The 20,520-nt window shown below is 36.2% G+C and overlaps 1 protein-coding gene across 1 annotated transcript in view; it reads left to right on the forward strand.

Annotated features, from left to right (window-relative positions):
• PCDH11X (protocadherin 11 X-linked) overlaps positions 1–20,520 on the forward strand; it is a 210,073-nt gene that overhangs the window by 123,743 nt on the left and 65,810 nt on the right. Inside the window, exons 3-4 of the mRNA XM_055337301.1 lie at positions 1,980–4,496; positions 6,129–6,209. Coding sequence (XP_055193276.1) covers positions 1,980–4,496; positions 6,129–6,209 — 2,598 coding nt within the window. The remainder of the gene's footprint in view (positions 1–1,979; positions 4,497–6,128; positions 6,210–20,520) is intronic.

A 20,520-nucleotide genomic window follows, 5' to 3' on the forward strand; every position in this document is an offset into this window, starting at 1 on the left:
GATGTTAACTTGTTTTTAAATGCAGAGCACATAAATGAGAGACCAATAACTGATCCCTGCCACATGCCAGTAACTTTTGTGTTAAACAAATCTATGAATAATTTAAAAATATAGCAGGTTGGGGCACCTGTGTGGCTCAGTCAGTTAAGTGTCCGCCTTAGGCTCAGGTCACAATCTCAGGGTCCTGGGAGAGAGCCCCACATTCGACTCTGCTCAGCAGGTAGTCTGCTTCTCCTCACTCTCCATCTGTGCTATCCCTCTCTCAAATAAATAAATAAACCTTTAATATAAATAAATAAATAAATAAATAAATAAATAAATAAATAAAGTGGGGTGTGTGTGTAAAGATTTATAAATCACCCATGTAATAGGAATCTTTTTTTTTATAAATTAATTTTTATTGGTGTTCAATTTACCAACATACAGAATAACACCCAGTGCTCATCCCGTCAAGTGTCCCCCTCCGTGCCCGTCACCCATTCACCCCCACCCCCCGCCCTCCTCCCCTTCCACCACCCCTAGTTCATTTCCCAGAGTTAGAAGTCTTTATGTTCTGTGTCCCTTTCTGATATCTCCCACACATTTCTTCTCCCTTCCCTTTGTAATAGGAATCTTAAGGTACTCTTCTGATAATTTTTTCACATCTTCCAGTACCTTTTAATCTCATTCATTTCTGTCAAAAGGCTACAGATAACTGGATAAGACTGCCTGTGAGAGGCAATCAGCAATACTAATCAATCAGTCAGCAAAACAACTATCTGTGTAAGTCTCATCCTATTGTACTTCAAGGAAGAGATTTAATTTTTTTGATAAATTGGACTTTAACAAAATTAGGATATATGACTATTTAAAAGACTTGTTAAAAGTATGAGACCCTTGAGGTGTCTAGGTGGCTCAGTCAACTAAGCATGAGACTCTTGATCTTGGCTCAGGTCATGATCTCAGAGTCATGAGATTGAGCCCCATTTTGGGTTCCATGGCTCAGCATGGAGTCTGCTTGAGATCTTCTCCCTTTGCCTCTGCCACTTCCCCTGCTCTCTTTTTCTCTCTTTCTGTCAAAATAAATAAGTAAAATCTTTAAAAAGTAATATGAGACCCTTTGTGTGCTGATAAGCAGCACTTAAGACAGCCCATGCATGTTAAATATTTTACAATTTTATATGAATTGCACTTCCTCCTTGGAGATTTAAATGGAAGCCAGAACCAAAGAAGACTTTTTTAAAGATCCCCATAATCTGACTCCATGGACATGAAAAGAAAATTGGTACTTTTCCAAGCTATATTTTCCGATTTGACATTTTGACATGTGATTTTCAGTCTATTGTGTTTGCTCATTTTTAAAAAATAACAATAAAGTTAAATAATATTGCATTGTTAATTTCCAAGAAAATTTCATTTTTAACACCTGTTTCTATAGAAAAATAGAAATTCTGTGTATTTTACACAAAGTTTTATTCTTATCAGAGTTTGTGTATTTTCTCCCACCATCAGAGGCTTTACTCATATTTTCAGATGTATGTTCTTGTCTTGGATGGATATCTTTATACTTGATTGTTACTTCTGGTGGTGAAAAAGCATCCTAGGCAACTGAAATCTACAGTAAAATATTTCCATTCATTTGGAGTAACCATGGTTAATTCGCTTATAATTTCATTCACTATGTGAAATACCAATAACTTTTTATACTTTTTCCTTTTGTAGACTTCAATACTTTACATAACTGACTTACATTTATTACCATAAAATGCTATGAACTGAAAAGCTCTCAGAACATCTTATAGCACAAGTCTCTAATTTTACAAATGCTTGGAGATGTTAAGCAACTTGCTTGTGGTCACAATACTACAGACAGAATTTAGACTTAGAACTTAAGTCTTCTGGCACCTATTTCTGAGCTGATCCTATGTTACATGACTTCAATAAATTAAAAATTGGTCTTATTACATAAGTTAAAATATGTTTCATTGTATGTTTTCTAGGGTCAAAGTACTTTTGGGCTTAATGTCATTGAAACACCAGAAGGAGACAAGATGCCACAGCTGATTGTTCAAAAGGAGTTAGACAGGGAAGAAAAGGATACATATGTAATGAAAGTAAAGGTTGAAGATGGTGGCTTTCCTCAAAGATCCAGTACTGCTATTTTGCAAATAAGTGTTGCTGACACAAATGACAACTGTCCAGTCTTCAAAGAGGATGAGATTGAAGTCAATATACCAGAAAATGCTCCTGTAGGTACTTCAGTGACACAGCTTCATGCCACAGATGCCGACATAGGTGAAAATGCCAAGATTCAATTCTATTTCAGCAACCTAGTCTCCAACATCGCTAAGAGGCTATTTCACCTCAACACCACCACTGGACTTATCACAATCCAAGAACCACTGGATAGGGAGGCATCACCAAACCACAAGTTACTGATTTTGGCAAGTGATGGTGGATTGATACCAGCAAAAGCAATGGTTCTAGTAAATGTTACAGATATCAATGATAATGCTCCATCAATTGACATAAGATACATCATTAATCCAATCAATGGCACTGTGGTTCTTTCAGAAAATGCTCCACTCAACACCAAAATTGCTCTCATAACCGTGACAGATAAAGATGCTGACCATAATGGCATGGTGACATGCTTCACAGATCATGAAGTCCCTTTCAGATTAAGGCCAGTATTCAGTAATCAGTTTCTCCTGGAGACTGCTGCATATCTTGACTATGAGTCCACAAGAGAATATGCAATTAAATTACTAGCTGCAGATGTTGGCAAACCTCCTCTGAATCAATCATCCGTGCTCCTTGTTAAAGTGAAAGATGAAAATGACAATGCTCCTGTTTTCACCCAGCCTCTCATAAGTCTTTCTCTTCTTGAGAATAACTCTCCTGGCACCAAGTTGACAGAAATAAGTGCAATGGATGCAGACAGTGGACATAATGCGGAGATAAATTATCTGCTAGGTGTTGATGCTCCATCTGAATTCAACCTGGATCATCATACAGGCATTCTGACTGTAGTGAAGAAACTGGATAGAGAGAAACAGGAAAAGTATTCCTTCACAGTTCTGGCAAAAGATAAGGGGATGCCATCCTTAATAACCAATGCCACAGTCTCAGTAACCATTTTTGATCAGAATGACAACAGTCCAATTTTTACTCACAATGAGTACAACTTCTATGTCCCAGAAAACCTTCCAAGACATGGCACAGTAGGACTAATCACTGTAACTGATCCAGATTATGGAGAAAATTCTGCAGTCACTCTCTACATTTTAGATTTGAATGATGAATTCACCATTGATCCACAGACTGGTGTCATCCAACCAAATATCTCATTTGACAGAGAAAAACAAGAACGTTATACTTTCTATGTAAAGGCTGAGGATGGTGGTAAGATATCACATTCTTCAACTGCCAAAGTGACCATAAATGTGGTTGATGTCAATGACAACAAACCAGTTTTCATTGTCCCTTCTTCCAACAACTCCTATGAATTGGTTCTACCATCCACTAATCCAGGCACAGTGGTCTTTACAGTATTTGCTGTTGACAATGACACTGGCATGAATGCAGAGCTTCATTACAGCATTGTAGGGGGAAACACAAAAAGTCTGTTTATAATTGACCAAACAACAGGCAACATCACACTGAAGGATAAATGTGTTGTTACAGACCTTGGATTACACAGACTGATAATTAAAGCTAAGGACTTAGGACAACCTGAATCTCTCTTCAATGTTGTAATTGTTAATCTATTTGTGAATGAGTCAGTGACCAATGCTACTTGGATTCATGAATTGGTGTACAAAAACATTGAAGTACCAGTGGCCCCAAAGATTGGGACAACTGATGCATCCTCATCAACCAGTGACTATGTCAAGATCATGGTTGCTATTATTGCTGGCACCATAACTGTTATCCTTGTTATTTTCATTACTGCTATAGTAAGATGCCGCCAATCACCACACCTTAAGGCTGCTCAGAAAAACAAGCAAAATTCTGAATGGGTTACTCCAAACCCAGAAAACAGGCAGATGATAATGATGGTGATGAAGAAGAAGAAAAAGAAGAAAAAAAGGAAGAAAAAGAAAAAGCATACCCCTAAGAACTTATTGCTTAACTTTGTCACTATTGAAGAAACTAAGGCAAATGATGCTGACAATGATGGAAACACTGTCACACTAGATATTCCCATTGAGCTGGAAGAACAAACCATGTGCAAGTACAACTGGGGCACTATACCTACTACCTTCAAGCCTGACAGCCCTGATTTGGCCAGGCACTACAAGTCGGCCTCTCCACAGCCTGCCTTCCAGATCCAGGCTGAAACTCCCCTGAATTCAAAACACCACATCATCCAGGAACTGTCTCTTGATAACACCTTTGTGGCCTGTGATTTCATCTCCAAGTGTTCCTCCAGCAGTTCTGATCCTTACAGTGTTTCTGAGTGGAGCTATTCAGCGACAACTTTCAAAACTCCTGTGTCTGTACACACAAGACTGGTAGGTAATTCAAGTTCCTAACTAATCTTTGTAACTTTATTTTTAAAAATTACTTTCAGTTGAAGTAGAAATTTACAGAATCTATTGTATTTACTCCACCAATCAAAATGATTATATTCTGCAGAAGTATCCAAATAGGTGTATGGTTTCATTTTGAGTTTGGTAGAAAATCAGAGTAAGGCAACTCCTGATGGTAGGAAGATTGGGTGCAGAGTGATAATTATAATGAGGGAAATATTGTCTGCAGATGGAAGTATGACACTTCTTGCTAGAGAATATACTAGAAAAACACTAAAATAAATGTCCAGGCACTGTCCTTAGTATCACCAGGTGCATGAAGATCAGAACAGTCAGGGCTAGACACATCACAGTAAAGCTTTTTAGAATCTGAAAGAAGGTCCTGATGCTTAATGGTGTTGAGAATCCCAGTTTCACTTGGGAAAAATCTATGTTTGGTCAACAAAATAAAATAGCATCAGTATGTCCTCCCTACCCACTATGCTCCCAAACTCCCACAATGAAAAGAGAATGTTATTTTTAGATTAGGAACCCACCATTATTCTTTTTCATAAAATCCTTATTTACACAATGTAACAAGGATTAGAAAAATAAAGGTATGCTACTCATTCTCATCTTCAAGCCAGAACATGAAATATATATGAGATCTCTATTTTGGACATCCATATAAGTATTTGCATATTTGTGCAAGGTATTGAAAGCCCTCCAGGAGACATTCTTAAAAGATAATGAGTTTTGGAAAATGAAATATGTTTATTTTCTTTAATGGGCCTGAAGGAAATTATGAGCATATTAAGCCCAAGAAATCTATGTATAATAATTTAAAACACAACAAACTTATGAAAAGAAGAGCTTATACAGTGATTTATATCTGTATTCTGTGGAGAAATTATCACAAATTTCTCTAGAAATTCGTAAGTAAATGGAATGATTTTTTTTTATTTTATAAATTAATTTTTATTGGTGTTCAATTTACCAACATACAAAATAACACCCAGTGCTCATCCTGTCAAGTGTCCCCCTTAGTGCCCGTCACCCATTCACCCCCACCCCCCGCCTCCCCTTCCACTACCTCTTGTTCGTTTCCCAGAGTTAGGAGTCTCTCATGTTTTGTGGGGTTGGTAGATTAGTATCTGTGTACTGGTTCAGAAATTTCTTGGCACTTAATAAATATATTTTTATGGTAGGCAGCAAATTTGTGATATGCTGGCAAATACAGGACAGGTTTTCATTTCAGATCATTCATAAATACAAGCTGTTGAAGTCAATGAGCTGTAATAGCATTGGAATGAAAATATATCCAGCTTAAATTTCATCTATTTGAATATTATAAATTGTCCTCCACATTTCCATTCATATGTTAAATGGAACACTTAAATAACAGTGAAATTTAAGCTCCATGAGAAAATTTTCTCTTTCTATTCCCAGTGCCTAGAGTTTTTCCTGTCATATTACAACTCTTCAATTATTCTGATATGTAGAAAGAGAGATTTATCTAGGCACTATCTTATTTACCCATATTTCAGGCATGTGTGCAATGCGCTACATTTTTCATTTTTAACAAACCAATGAAAAAATACTTATATATATATATATAAATTTTTTCCTTCTAAGGCAATGAAGGAGGCTGTGGGATCTCACACTCCCATGAAAGAATCAACAACTGTGGAGATCTGGATTCATCCCCAACCACAGGTATGAAAAAAAACACTTCATATTTCCTTTCTATTCCCTTTAATTGGTTTTATGAATGTAAGAGATATTCTTAAGTTCTGTTTCTTAATGTGTGTTCTATGAAGTTTCTTTAATGGTTTTGTACCAGACTCTAGTGTAAAAATATGACAGTAAATACATGTTTCTCCCTAGTGTTGTTTGCTAATATTAGTGGAGTTAGTTTATTTGTTGAATAAGATACAAGCATTCCTTAAAAGTATCCTCTAAATGACTATCCCACTCATTGTTAAATCTACTTCTGAAATTATGAATTGAAAAAAAAAGACAACTACTGTTTTATAATATGATATAATATAGGAAAATTTGTTTTTATGCTCATTAAGCAAATTTTAGTAAAATCTCACTAAAATCAGTTCAGGTGGAAACCAGTTTGATTTTTTAAAATTAAGTTATAAAATACTTTAAAAACAAAACACTTTTACTCATTTCGATCATGACAGCTCAAAATTTGACTAACCAATCCAATCACACTTTTATCCTAAGTAGAGACCCTGAAGGGAACTGCAAAAATGGAGTAAGCAGACCAATATCTAAATATTTTTACACTATTTGTTATTTTGTGACCGGTTAACTTACTACTTTTAATAAAGTAAGGGTTCTGAATATGACCCTTTGGGTGCCAAATTAATAACCATAAATTGATCTCTAGCAAGTTATTTTCATATGTTTTCATTTTTACAAAGCATATAAATTTAGAAGATGTAGAAAAATAATGCTTAAGTACAATGTTTAAAAAAACCAATGGGATTGTTGCAGGATCATTGACTATGACAGTCAAGAAAGAATTCTTGAGACCTTTTACAGTGCAACTTAGTAAGTTTATTCAAGGAACACAGGGACAGGTCTCATCGGCAAAAGAGCTGACCTTATTCTGTACGAAACTGGTGGTTGTATGTTTAGTGCTTGACTGGGAGGGGACACACAAAGAGCATTAGATCATAAATGTCCTCTTCAGATTTCTACACATAAAACTACTTTTCCAAGATTTTTCTGGTGCTTATCATCAGTTCAATATTCACTATCAGTGAGATATACAGGCCATCATGAAACCCTTTAAGAATATAGCAACTAGCACTTATTTGATACTTATCAAAACTATGCAAGCTATAGATCAGCCTTCCGGGCTAAAGGTGAACATTTTTCTGCTTCTATCCCTCATCATAATGAAAAGAAAGTAACATTTGTTTATTATTTATTACATCATGTGTGTTTCTGAAATATATGAAAATCATGTGTTCTGTAAAATAACATTCTACAATATTTTACAGAATTAATTTATGCTCTTGGGGAAGACTTACAAAGTTAATATATTAATTGTGGGGGGAAAATGATTAATGAAATAAAGGAACATTACAACTGGGAGCTGTCCAAATTGTTACAAGTTTTAAATTACTCAATTCTAATTCAGTGAAGTTTTCCCAATTTTCAAACTGATTTTCAAACCTTGTACCTATGATTAAGTCTAAAGAAAATGGATGAGGATGTGGAATATAGGTAATATGACTATATTTGTACCCTCAATTAAAAATCTATTGAAGTCTCTTAAATTTTGAAGGTATTCGCTATATATAATTGTTCTGCATTATTTGAAAGTGTTTTCAGGAAGGTAAAAAAAAAGTATTTATTACAGTCTTCAGAATCGCTGGATATTTTTGAAGATTTAATTTATTTATTCATGAGAGACACAGAGAAAAAGGCAAAGACATAGGAAGAGGGAGAAGCAGGCTCCCTGCAGGGAGCCTGACACAGGACTCAATCCCAGGACCCTGGGATCATGACCCCAGCCAAAGGCGGATGCTCAACCACTGAGCCACCCAGGTGCCCCTAGTATAGCTGTTTTGAGGAAAAAGACAACATTTTTTAAAAATGTACTTTAAGTTTCAAAAATCTGAACAACCAGCATGACAGGGATGAATAGAAGTCAGATGGAATTATATATTATTATGTAACACTCTTTCTCTATGAATAAGAAGATGCTCTGTTAGCAATATATATGTATTTTTATCAATCAGTTATGTTTTATTGCATTCTACTAAATGGAGTGCAATGTAACTAACTGTACTAATTTCTGGCAAATTGCTGATGTTTTCATTTGGAACTTAAAATCTTGTTAGAGACACAATTATTCTTTATATACTACATGCTTTTTGCTTGAGGCTGTTTAAGTTAGGTAAGGTTTTTAAGTATCTGAAAGCTTTCAGTGTCCTTATGCTCTTATATAAGAAAATGAAAATATGTCATAGAGTGGTGGATTAGAATGTATAGTATTACTATGCATTTGATACAGATAGGGACTTTTCAACACTATTTTTTAATAAATTAATTTTTATTGGTGTTCAATTTACCAACATACAGAATAACACCCAGTGCTCATTCCGACAAGTGTCCCCCTCAGTGCCCGTCACCCATTCACCCCCACCCCCTGCCCTCCTCCCCTTCCACCACCCCTAGTTCATTTCCCAGAGTTAGGAGTCTTTATGTTCTGTCTCCCTTTCTGATATTTCCCACACATTTCTACTCCCTTCCCTTATATTCCCTTTCACTATTATTCATATTCCCCAAATGCATAAGAACGTACACTGTTTGTCCTTCTCCGAATGACTTACTTCACTCAGCATAATACCCTCCAATTCCATCCACGTTGAAGCAAATGGTGGGTATTTGTCATTTCTAATGGCTGAGTAATATTCCATTGTATACATAAACCACATCTTCTTTATCCATTCATCTTTCGATGGGCACCGAGGCTCCTTCCAGTTTGGCTATTGTGGACATGGCTGCTAGAAACATCGGGGTGCAGGTGTCCCGGCGTTTCATTGCATCTGAATCTTTGGGGTAAATCCCCAACAGTGCAATTGCTGGGTCGTAGGGCAGGTCTATTTTTAATTCTTTGAGGAACCTCCACACAGTTTTCCAGAGTGGCTGCACCAGTTCACATTCCCACCAACAGTGTAAGAGTGTTCCCTTTTCTCCGCATCCTCTCCAAAAATTGTTGTTTCCTGCCTTGTTAATTTTCCCCATTCTCACTGGTGTGAGGTGGTATCTCATTGTGGTTTTGATTTGTATTTCCCTGATGAGAAGAACATGCAGTCAAGAATACTTTGTCCAGCAAGCCTCTCATTCAGAATAGAAGGAGAGATAAAGAGCTACAAGATAGGCAGAAACTGAATGAATAAGTGACCACCAAACCAGCTCCGCAAGAAATTTTAAGGGGGATTCTGTAATAGAAAGATGAATTCCAAGGGAACAATCCACAAAACAAGGGACTGAATAGGTACCATGATGACACTAAATTCATATATTTCAATAGTAACTCTGAACGTGAATGGGCTCAATGACCCCATCAAAAGGCACAGGGTTTCAGACTGGATAAAAAAGCAAGACCCATCTATTTCCTGTCTACAAGAGATTCATTTTAGACCTAAGGACACCTACAGCCTGAAAATAAAAGGTAGGAGAACCGTGTACCATTCAAATGGTTCTCAAATAAAAGCAGGGGTACTAATCCTTCTATCAGATAAACTAAAGTTTATCCCGAAGACTGTAGTGATTGATGAAGAGGGACACTATATAATACTTAAAGGATCTATACAACAAGAGGACCTAACAATCATGAATATTCTTGTCCCAAATGTGGGAGCTGCCAAGTATATCAATCAATTAATAACCAAAGTTAAGACACACTTACATAATAATACACTTATACTTGTTGACTTGAATGTAGTGCATTCTAAAATCGACAGGTCTTCATCTCCAAAGAAACAAAAACTTTAAATGATATATTGGACCAGATGGATTTCACAGATATTTACAGAACTTTACATCCAAATGCAACTAAATACACATTCTTCTCAACTGCACATGGAACTTTCTCCAGAATAGACCACATACTGGGTCATAAATCAGGTCTTAACCCATACCAAAAGATTGGGATTGACCCCTGCATATTTTCAGACCAAAATGCTTTGAAATTAGAACTAAATCACAAGAAAAAGTTTGGAAGGATTTCAAACACGTGGAGGTTAAGGACCATCCTGATAAAAGATGAAAAGTGCAAAAAAATAAAAAGATGAAAGGGTCAACCAGGAAATTAAGGAAGAATTAAAAAGATTCATGGAAACTAATGAGAATGAAGATACAATTGTTCAAAATCTTTGGGATATAGCAAAATCAGTCCTGAGGGGGAAATACATCACAAAGCATCCATCCAAACACTGGAAAGAACTCAAATACAAAAGCTAACCTTGCACCTAAAGGAGCTGGAGAAAAAACAGCAAATAGATCCTACACCCAGGAGAAGAAGAGAGTTAATAAAGATTCGAACAGAACTCAATGAAACAGAGACCAGAAGAACTGTGGAACAGGTCAACAAAATCAGGAGTTGGTTTTTTGAAAGAATTAATAAGATAGATAAACCATTAGCCAGCCTTATTAAAAACAAGAGAGAGAAGACTCAAATTAATAAAATCAAGAATAAAAGAGATCACCACCAAAACCAAGAAAATACAAACGATTTTAAAGACTTATTATGAGCACCTATATGCCAATAAAATAGGCAATCTAGACGAAATGGACACATTTCTGGAAAACCACAAACTACCAAAACTGGAACAAGAAGAAATAGAGAGCCTGAACAGGCAGATCACCAGGGAGGAAATCAAAGCAATCATCAAAAACCTCCCAAGACACAAAGGGCCAGATGGCTTCCCTGGGGAATTCTATGAAACGTTTAAAGAAGAAACCATAACCTATTCTACTAAAGCTGTTTGGAAAGATAGAAAGAGATGGAGTACTTCCAAACTCGTTCCATGAGGCCAGCATCAGCTTAATTCCAAAACCAGTCAAAGACCCCACCAAAAAGGAGAATTATAGACCAATATCCCTGATGAACATGGATGCAAAAACTCTCAACAAGATACTAGCCAATAGGATCCAACAATACATTAAGAAGATTATTTATCATGACCATGTGGGATTTATCCCCGGGATGCAACACTGGTTCAACACTCATAAAGCAATCAATGTGATTGATCATATCATCAAGAGAAAAAACGAGAAACATAGGATCCTCTCAGTGGATGCAAAGAAAGCATTTGATAAAATACAGCATCCATTCCTGATCAAAACTCTTTAGAGTGTAGGGATAGAGGGAACATTCCTCAACATCTTAAAAGCCATCTATGAAAAGCCCACAGCAAATGTCATTCTCAAGGGGAAACACTGGGAGACATTCCCCTAAAATCAGGAACAAGACAGGAATGTCCAATCTCACCATTGCTATTCAACATAGTACTAGAAGTCCTAGCCTCAGCAATCAGACAACAAAAAGAAATAAAAGGCATTCAAATTGGCAAAGAAGAAGTCAAACTCTCCCTCTTCGCTGATGACATGATACTGTCCATAGAAAACCCAAAGGACTCAACCCCAAGATTTCTAGAACTCGTACAGGAATTTGGCAGTGTGGCAGGATACAAAGTCAGTGACCAGAAATCAGTGGCATGTGTATATACACTTACAATGAGACTAAAGAAAGAGAAATGAAGGAGTCAATTCCATTTACAATTGCACCCAAAAGCATAAGATACCTAGGAATAAACCTAATAAAAGAGGTAAAGAATCTGTACCCTAAATACTACAGAACACTTCTGAAAGAGACTGAGAGACAAAGACATGGAAAAATATTCCAGGCTCATGGATCGGAAGAATGAATATTGTGAAAATATCAATGATACCCAGGGCAATGTGCACATTTCATGCAATCCCTATCAAAATACCATGGACTTTCTTCAGAGAGATGGAACAAATTATCTTAAGATTTGTGTAAAATCAGAAAAGACCCTGAATAGCCAGGGGAATATTAAAAAAGAAAACCATAGCTGGGGGCATCACAATGCCAGATTTCAGGTTGTACTACAAAGCTGTGGTCATCAAGACTTTGTGATACTGACACAAAAACAGACACATAGATCAATGGAACAGAACAGAGAATCCAGATGTGGACCCTCAACTTTATGTTCAACTAATATTCGACACAGGAGGAAAGACTATCTACTGGAAAAAAACAGTCTCTTCAATAAATGGTGCTGGGGAAACTGGGTATCCACATGCAGAATAATAAAACTAGACCATTCTCTTATACCATGCACAAAGATAAACTCAAAATGGATGAAACATCAAAATGTGAGACAAGAATTCCTCAAAATCCCAGGGGAGAACACAAAGAACACTCTTTTTGAGCTTGGCCACACTGACTTTTTGCAAGATTCATCCATGAAGGCAAGAGAAACAAAAGCAAAAATGACCTATTGGGACTTCTTCAAGATCAGAACCTTCTGCACAGCAAAAGAAACCATCAACAAAACTAAAAGACAACCTACACAATGGGAGAAGATAGTTGCAAATGATGTATCCGATAAAGGACTAGTATCCAAGATCTCTAAAGTACTTATTAAACTCAACAGCAAAGAAACAAACAATCCAAACATGAAATGGTCAAAAGCCATGAACCGAAGTCTCACAGAGGAAGACATAGACATGGCCAACAAGCACATGAGAAAATGCTCTGCATCACTTGCCATCAGGGAAATACAAATCAAAACCACAATGAGATACCACCTCACACCAGTGAGAATGGGGAAAATTAACAAGGCAGGAAACCACAAATGTTGGAGAAGATGTAGAGAAAGGGGAACCGTCTTGCACTGTTGGTGGAATGTGAACTGGGGCAGCCACTCTGGAAAACCGTGTGGAGGTTCCTCAAAGATTTAAAAATAGATCTGCTCTAGGACCCTGCCATTGCACTACTGGGGATTTACCCCAAAGATACAGATGCAGTGAAATGCTGGGACACCTGCACCCCGATGTTTCTAGCAGCCATGTCCACAATAGCCAAACTGTGGAAGGAGCCTCGGTGTCCATCGAAAGATGAATGGATAAAGATGCGGTTTATGCATACAATGGAATATTACTCAGCCATTAGAAACGACAAATACCCACCATTTGCTTCAATGTGGATGGAACTGGAGGGTATGATGCTGAGTGAAATAAGTCAATCGGAGAAGGACAAACATTATATGGTCTCATTCATTTGGGGAATATAAAAAATAGTGAAAGGGAATACAGGGGAAAGGAGAAAAAATGAGTGGGAAATATCAGAAAGGGAGACAGAACATGAAAGACTCCTAAGTTGGAATGAACTAAGGATGGTGGAAGGGGCGGTGGCCAGGGGTGTGGGGTGACTGGGTGACGGGCACTGAGGGGGGCACTTGATGGGATGAGCATGGGGCATTAAGCTATACGTTGGCAAATTGAACTCGAATAAAAAATTTAAAAAATAAAGTATATAAGAATAAAAAAGAAAATTAGAAAAAAATAAAATAAAAGAAAGCACAGACTTTTGTATCCAGCAGATCTTCAGTCAGCAGTAATAGTTATTATTTCCTAATCTCATACAGGTAGTAAGTGGTAGAGTTGGAAACCATATTGCCTGTTTTTTTAAAGATTTATTTATTTATTAATGAGAGACACACAGAGAGAGGCTGAGACACAGGCAGAGGGAGAAGCATGATCCCCACAGGGAGCCTGACATGGGACTCAAACCTGGGACTCCGGGACCACACCTTGGACCAAAGGCAGATGCTCAACTGCTGAGCCACTCAGGCATACCTGGGTTGCCTGTTTTACATAGCAGTTTTTTTCTTCATTTTTCTCTCCCTAAGCTAATAAGGCCCCATTTAACAGAGTTGTCTCAATATCAACAGAAAAAAAAATTATATTGAACTAGACTACCTTGAGAATTTCCATTTGAGTGAATAAGTACATAAGAAACACAGATGGAAGTTCAAGAACCATTCTCGATTTTCAGGTGCCAAAAATAGTTGAATCCCAAGCTCAAAATTCAAAATAACCTTTTGAGAATATAACATACACACACACACTCACACTCACACACACACACACACACATTTACTGCTAGAGGCACAGAGCTTCAAAGGACAATATAAAAACAAGAGAAGTAGACATAGAATCTAAAATTTATAACATAAATCCAAACCTTTTATATCTAGAACATGTATGAAAACATCCATAACTGATACTACTTTTCATTCCTTTGGCATCTTACGCAATGTCTAAGAAATATGAGGACCTACTTGTTTCTTTGGGGCTTCTTCAGCCTCAATAGAGTTTGCTAACCTTTTGCATAACTAAGCCTGAGAACAAGTAATTTTGAAGATTATTTTAAGTATGGAACAAGGATTTAGCAGAAAGGATTTCCCTCAGTTCCTTTTTCCTCCTTTTTAAATATTTCAAAATGAGAAGCCAATGTTTTAAGTCATACTCAGGAGACTCAGAGACTGATTTTGAACTACAAAAAAAAAAAAAAAAAAAAAAAAAAAAAAAACCTGAGATTGAGTCAGGAAGACCACACTACAGGGTATCTCTAAAATTTGACCATCTGATACAATCTATATGCATATTTGATAGAATTAATTCTTCATTTGCTCCCTCTCTATTGAATTCAGCTTCACTTTCAGGAAGCAGTAAACCTGCTCAGTGCTTAAAAAACATGGGCTTTGTAAATGTGCACATCCAAGTTTGAATCTTAGTTCACTTTTTATTATTCTATAATAATGGACAAACTTTTTAATTTCTCTATGTTTTGGTTTTCTTATGAGTAAAATGGAGATACTACTGTACCTACTGCTTATGGCTGTTAGAAGGATTAAATTCAATAATGTATGTCAAACAATTGGGTCAATATTAGGATATTAGCAAAGCTCCAAAACAGCACCTACTATTATTCTTTGAATCTTCTTTTTTTTTTTTTTTGATATGTAAGAAGAACATGATCCTGATTTGTTTGCACTCTTTGAGAACTGACAATAGCCCATTTTTTGGCCCACTGAAAAAATGGAGGTGCCTGAGTGGCTCAGTCAGTTAAGTATCTGACCCTTAACATGAGCCCAGGTCTTTCTTGAACTCAGGTTGTGAGTTCAAGTTCTTAGTTGGGCTCCATGCTGGGCATACAGCCTACCTAAAAGACAAACAAACATAATAGGGGCACTTGGGTGGCTCAGTCAGTTAAACATCTGACTCTTGATTTTTGGCTCAGGTCCAGATCTCAGGATTGTGAGATGGAGCTCCCCTTTGGGGTCTGCACTCAGCAGGGAGTTTGCTTCAGATTTGCTTTCTCCCTCTCTTTCTGCTCCTCCCCAATCCATGCTCACACTCAGCTGTCTTTCTAAAATAAATAAATAAATATTTTTTTAAAATAGTGATTAACTCCTTCACTATGTGAGACCTTATCAATCCTTATAGACATCCTATCCATGGAAATTAATATAATTTTTAGATATGCATTGCATAGGTTAAGGCATGTATCAATATTCAAAGACCACTTTCAAAAAACATTTAAGTATAGGGATGCCTGGGTAGCTCAGCGGTTGAGTGTCTGCCTTTGGCTCAGGGCGTAATCCTGGGGTCCAGGATCAAGTCCGGCATCAGGTTCCTTGAAGGGAACTTACTTCTCCCTCTTCCTGTGTCTCTGCCTCTCTCTGTGTCTCTCATGAATGAATGAATAAAATCTTTAAAAAATAAATAAATAAAATAAAAATATTTAAGTGTAATTGACAGAGTATTAGTTTTAGTGGTACAACATATTGATTCAATAATTCTATACATTATTCAATGCTCATCATAAATATAGTCATCATCTTTCACCATATACAATTTCACCATATACAATATCGTTATTACAATATTATTGACTATGTTCCCCATGCTGTATTTTTCACCTTAGTGACTTATTCTTTCTTCCAACAAACCCATGTTTGAGATGGGGAGAAAAGAGTAACTTAAAAATAACAAATCTGGGGAGCCTGGATAGCTCAGTCAGTTAAACATCTGACTTCAGCTCAGGTTATGATCTCAGGGTCCTGGAATTGGGCCTCTCATTGGGCTCTCCACTCAGTGGGGAGTCTGCGAGTCCCTTTTCCCCTCACTCATCCTCAATCTCATCCTCAATCTCTCTCTCTCTCCCTCCCTCTCTCTCTCTCTCAAAAAAAATGAATACAATCTTTCAAAAAAATCACAAATTTGCTTTAAATAAATGCTGAAGTTTGCTTTGCAGACTTAATTACTATATGAGTTAAAGACTACAACTGATGGTGGAACTGATGTTTGCTGTAGTACTCAGTAAACTACTAGAGTATTAGAATCTTTAGAAAAGATGAGATTTGAGCTGTGCCTTCAGAGATGAGTACAATTTGGATAGAAGAAAAAGAATAAAGAAAATACGTTATAAGGCTGTAACTGGAGGAATTGTCAATAATGTTAGTCATAGCAGGAGCAACAAAAATGATACTTGTAGGCATGGAAGTAACAATCAAATAATAAGGGCAAAATGAGGCTACTTCATGAAGTAAGTAAGGTCTCATTTTTTTTTCAGACAATTCCCAAAGATGACTGAGTGGTGGGATTGCTTGGCACAGAAGAGTTAATTAAATTTGTTTTTTTTTTCTGCTAAGTGATTCTGAAATATAAATACTAATTCCTAGAGAGTTATGTTTTCAAATTACTGTGTGATTTCATAAGGGATCCATTAATAATGTCAGAATGCATTAACAGCCTAGAAAGGAGAAAAACTCTAGACTTGAAACTTTCGTGACAGAACCTGAAATAAATTGTTAATATCAGAGAAGTAGCAGAGTTAACATGAGTTTTTTCTGGGTATAATTATAGCATAACTTTTCCAATTTTATTAAGCTGGTCATTAATGTCTAAAATAAAATTTTAATATTTATTCTGAATAAATTGGAATTTAAAAAGAAGGACATTTTTAAGTAAGCTTATTTATTTATTATACCATGGCCTCTGTTACTATGTAGTCTAGGACCTGATACAGTCACTGAGTGAAATTATGCTTTAGGTTTACAATCTCACTTTATTGAAAAATAGGTTTTTGGCCACCCTAAGCACACTTTAAAAAATACCTAATTAGATACAATTTATCATACTTTATAAAATGCACTGAAACAACTTTAAAGTTCACCCACGTGGGTGGTGCAGTCGGTTAAGTAACAAACTCTTGGTTTTGGCTCAGGTTGTAATCTCAGGGTCATGTGTTCAAGTCCTGCATTGGTGTCTGTTTGAGATTCTCTCTCCCTCTACCCCTATGCCCCCTCTCTCAAATAAATTAAAAATATATATTTAAAAAAAACCCAACAACTTTCAAATTTAAAAATCCAGAAATGTGGGCAGCCCGGGTGGCTCAGTGGTTTAGCGCCGCCTTCAGTCCAGAGCATGATCCTGGAGACCCAGGATCAAGTCCCATGTCGGGGTCCCTGCATGGAGCCTGCTTCTCCCTCTGCCTGTGTCTCTGCCTCTCTTTCTCTCTGTGTCTCTCATGAATAAATAAATAAATAAAATATTTTTTAAAAATCCAGAAATGTTGATGACTTTATTGCTTTGAACCAATGTACTGTGGAGTACACTGGGTAATTAAAGCCAATGCAGGACAATCACTAGAGATTTGGATAATTTTAAATGAGACAATATCCCACCTGTGCATGGCAAAAATCCTGGCCATATTCTGAAATATACTAAAAATATTTGAAAACCACTTTTAAGTATAAGGATAGATATTGTTTTAGAAAATTATGTGCAGAAAACATGAGCTCTTTTTTTCTTGTAATTTTATACCAGATGAAGTAAAAACATAACCTTAAAACTGTTTGAATTCAAGTTGTTCTCTCATTGTTTTATTATTGTTTTGTATATCTTAATTTTGTTCTAAAGAATTTCATTCTATGCATATGGATATATATATCCATATGCATAGAATATATATATATAACATATATATATGTTATGTTGTAATGAAAATGCATTTCTCTGCCCTCAAATCCTCTTAATTTGGAAAATATGGATGTTGCTAGAGTGACCAATTGAGTTCATGTCCAAGGAACTTGTTCCTTTGTTTTTCAGTAATGAAAAGACAACAAGAAATTGCTGTAAAATTTACTTGAGATATTTAGAAATGTTCTGCCTCTGTCAGCAAATATTCCAGAGAAGCCATACACTGCAGGGACATTCCAATGTGATTCTTTTTTGTTAGTTTTATCACTAAAGAGTATGGTTATGTAGAAAGGCCTGAAATACATTAGTTACTCTTTCAGAGATTTATTTTCAATCTGCCACAACTATAGAATATACTTTGGAGGTTCAGAAGGTGGCAACAAAGAATAAGCAGTAAAATAACTCCAATTCCTCATGGACATCTGGAAGTATGAAGAGCAAAGATAGCTTTTTTTAGCAGTTTTCAAAAAATACTTCTAGTAGAGAATGTGTATGTATCACAGACAACTTCATCCCAAGTAGAAATAAAAAGAGGATTCTAATTGTCTTCACTATGTCCTAATAAAAAATTGCCTTTTAGTTTTTAATTTTTTTCCAACACGTTCACATTTTTAGGTACCAGAAGAGAATTAAAAATAAGATCTTTTTCATTGATTAGTAACTGAAAAATAAACTACTGGAAGAAATCTTCAGTCATTTTAAAAATTATGATTATTGTATATAATATTTGAACGTTATACCAGAAGATCTAAGGAATAATTGCCCCTGTCTGTGAGACTTTAAAATATCTTCACTGAATCATGCAGTTCTTTTTATTTTAATAAGTTTTTGAAAAGATTATTTAATTTATTTGATAGAACACAAGTAGACAGAGTGACAGGCAGAGGGAGAGGGAGAAGCAGACCCTTGAGGAGTAGTGAGCCCAATGAAGGGCTTGATCTCAGGACCTTAAGATCATGACCTGAGCTTAAAGCAGACATTTAACTGACTGAGCCACCCAGGTGTCCCCATGCAGTTCTGAATTACCAAAAGTATACATTACTCTCTTTCCAGAAAACTAGGGAGATTGATGTGCCCCCCTTTAGCTTATACCTTCACTGACCCAACTGTCTGATTGAACATTGTAACTTAACTCAGAGCACTTCTTTCTACTTCATTATGTACCATAACTGTAGTTATTTATTATACCTTATTACCCATTTCTGCACCCTCTGACATATGCCCAACTGAATTATACCTAAGACTAGTAAGTAGTACACTTTATTTCTTCACTGAGGCCAAAGCTTATTGTGGAAATATTAAGACCCCACTTCTCCAGTATTGCTCACCCTTAGATTTTTTTTGGATATTTTTTGTTGGAGTTCAATTTGCCAACACCCAGTACTCATCCTATCAAGTGACCCCCTCAGTGCCTGTCACCCAGTCACCCCATTCCCCCCGCCCTTTTAGATTTTTTTATCTCAACATTTAATTAATAGAATGCCCATATATACAACAAAATTGAAATAACTTTACAATGAATACTTCTGTAAGTATTTATTAGTTTTCTACTGCTAGCTAACACATTATTTAGTGGCATAAAAATAAACACACAAATTTATTATCTGACAGTTTCTTTAGGTCATTAGTCAAGGTACAGTATGACTAGATTCTCTGCTTAGGCTCTCACCGGCTTGAAACATATCGACCAGGGTTACAATTTCCATACGGGGCTCAAAGTCCTCCTACAAACAGTGGTTATTTTCGAAATTCCTTGCTTTCAGTTGTAGGATTGAGATTCCTGTTTACCTCTAGTTGTTGGCTGGGAACAACTCTAGAAACCACTCAAATTCCTTGACATGTGGTCTTCAACATAGGCAGTTCACAATATGAATGCTTGTTTTCATCCAGAACATCTGCTATGTATCTCTCTGACCTCTTTTCTTTGACCATCTGGAGAAAAATTATCTGCTTTTAAAGGGCTCATATGATTAGGATACCCCACCAGGTTAATCCCCTTTTTTGTCATATAATTTAACATAATAATGAGTGTAATATATCATCATATATATAGGTTCTACCCACAAAATACAAAAAGTTATAAAAAGTTGAGTATCATTGGAGGTTAGCTTCAAATTTTGCCTACTACAACCCATCACCTGTAAGTAACATTTTTTACAGCTTCATTGAAGTAAATTCATTGAAGTGAATAAAATTCACCCATTCTATCTTAAATTGAAAGTTTACATTTTAAATTAAACTTTTACATTTTTAATAATTGATCAACTTTTCTGATCATAGTGTTGATATATGTGGATCTACTAATGGAAAATTTTACAAGTCTGATTTTAGAAGTTGCTATAGAATTAATCACTGTTTTTTACAGTCAAATTTTTTCAATCACTTAAAGTTTGCCATTTGACTAGAATAGAAGCAC

This window comes from Nyctereutes procyonoides, unplaced genomic scaffold (genome assembly GCF_905146905.1).
Source record: "Nyctereutes procyonoides isolate TBG_1078 unplaced genomic scaffold, NYPRO_anot_genome, whole genome shotgun sequence".
Lineage (NCBI taxonomy): Eukaryota > Metazoa > Chordata > Mammalia > Carnivora > Canidae > Nyctereutes > Nyctereutes procyonoides.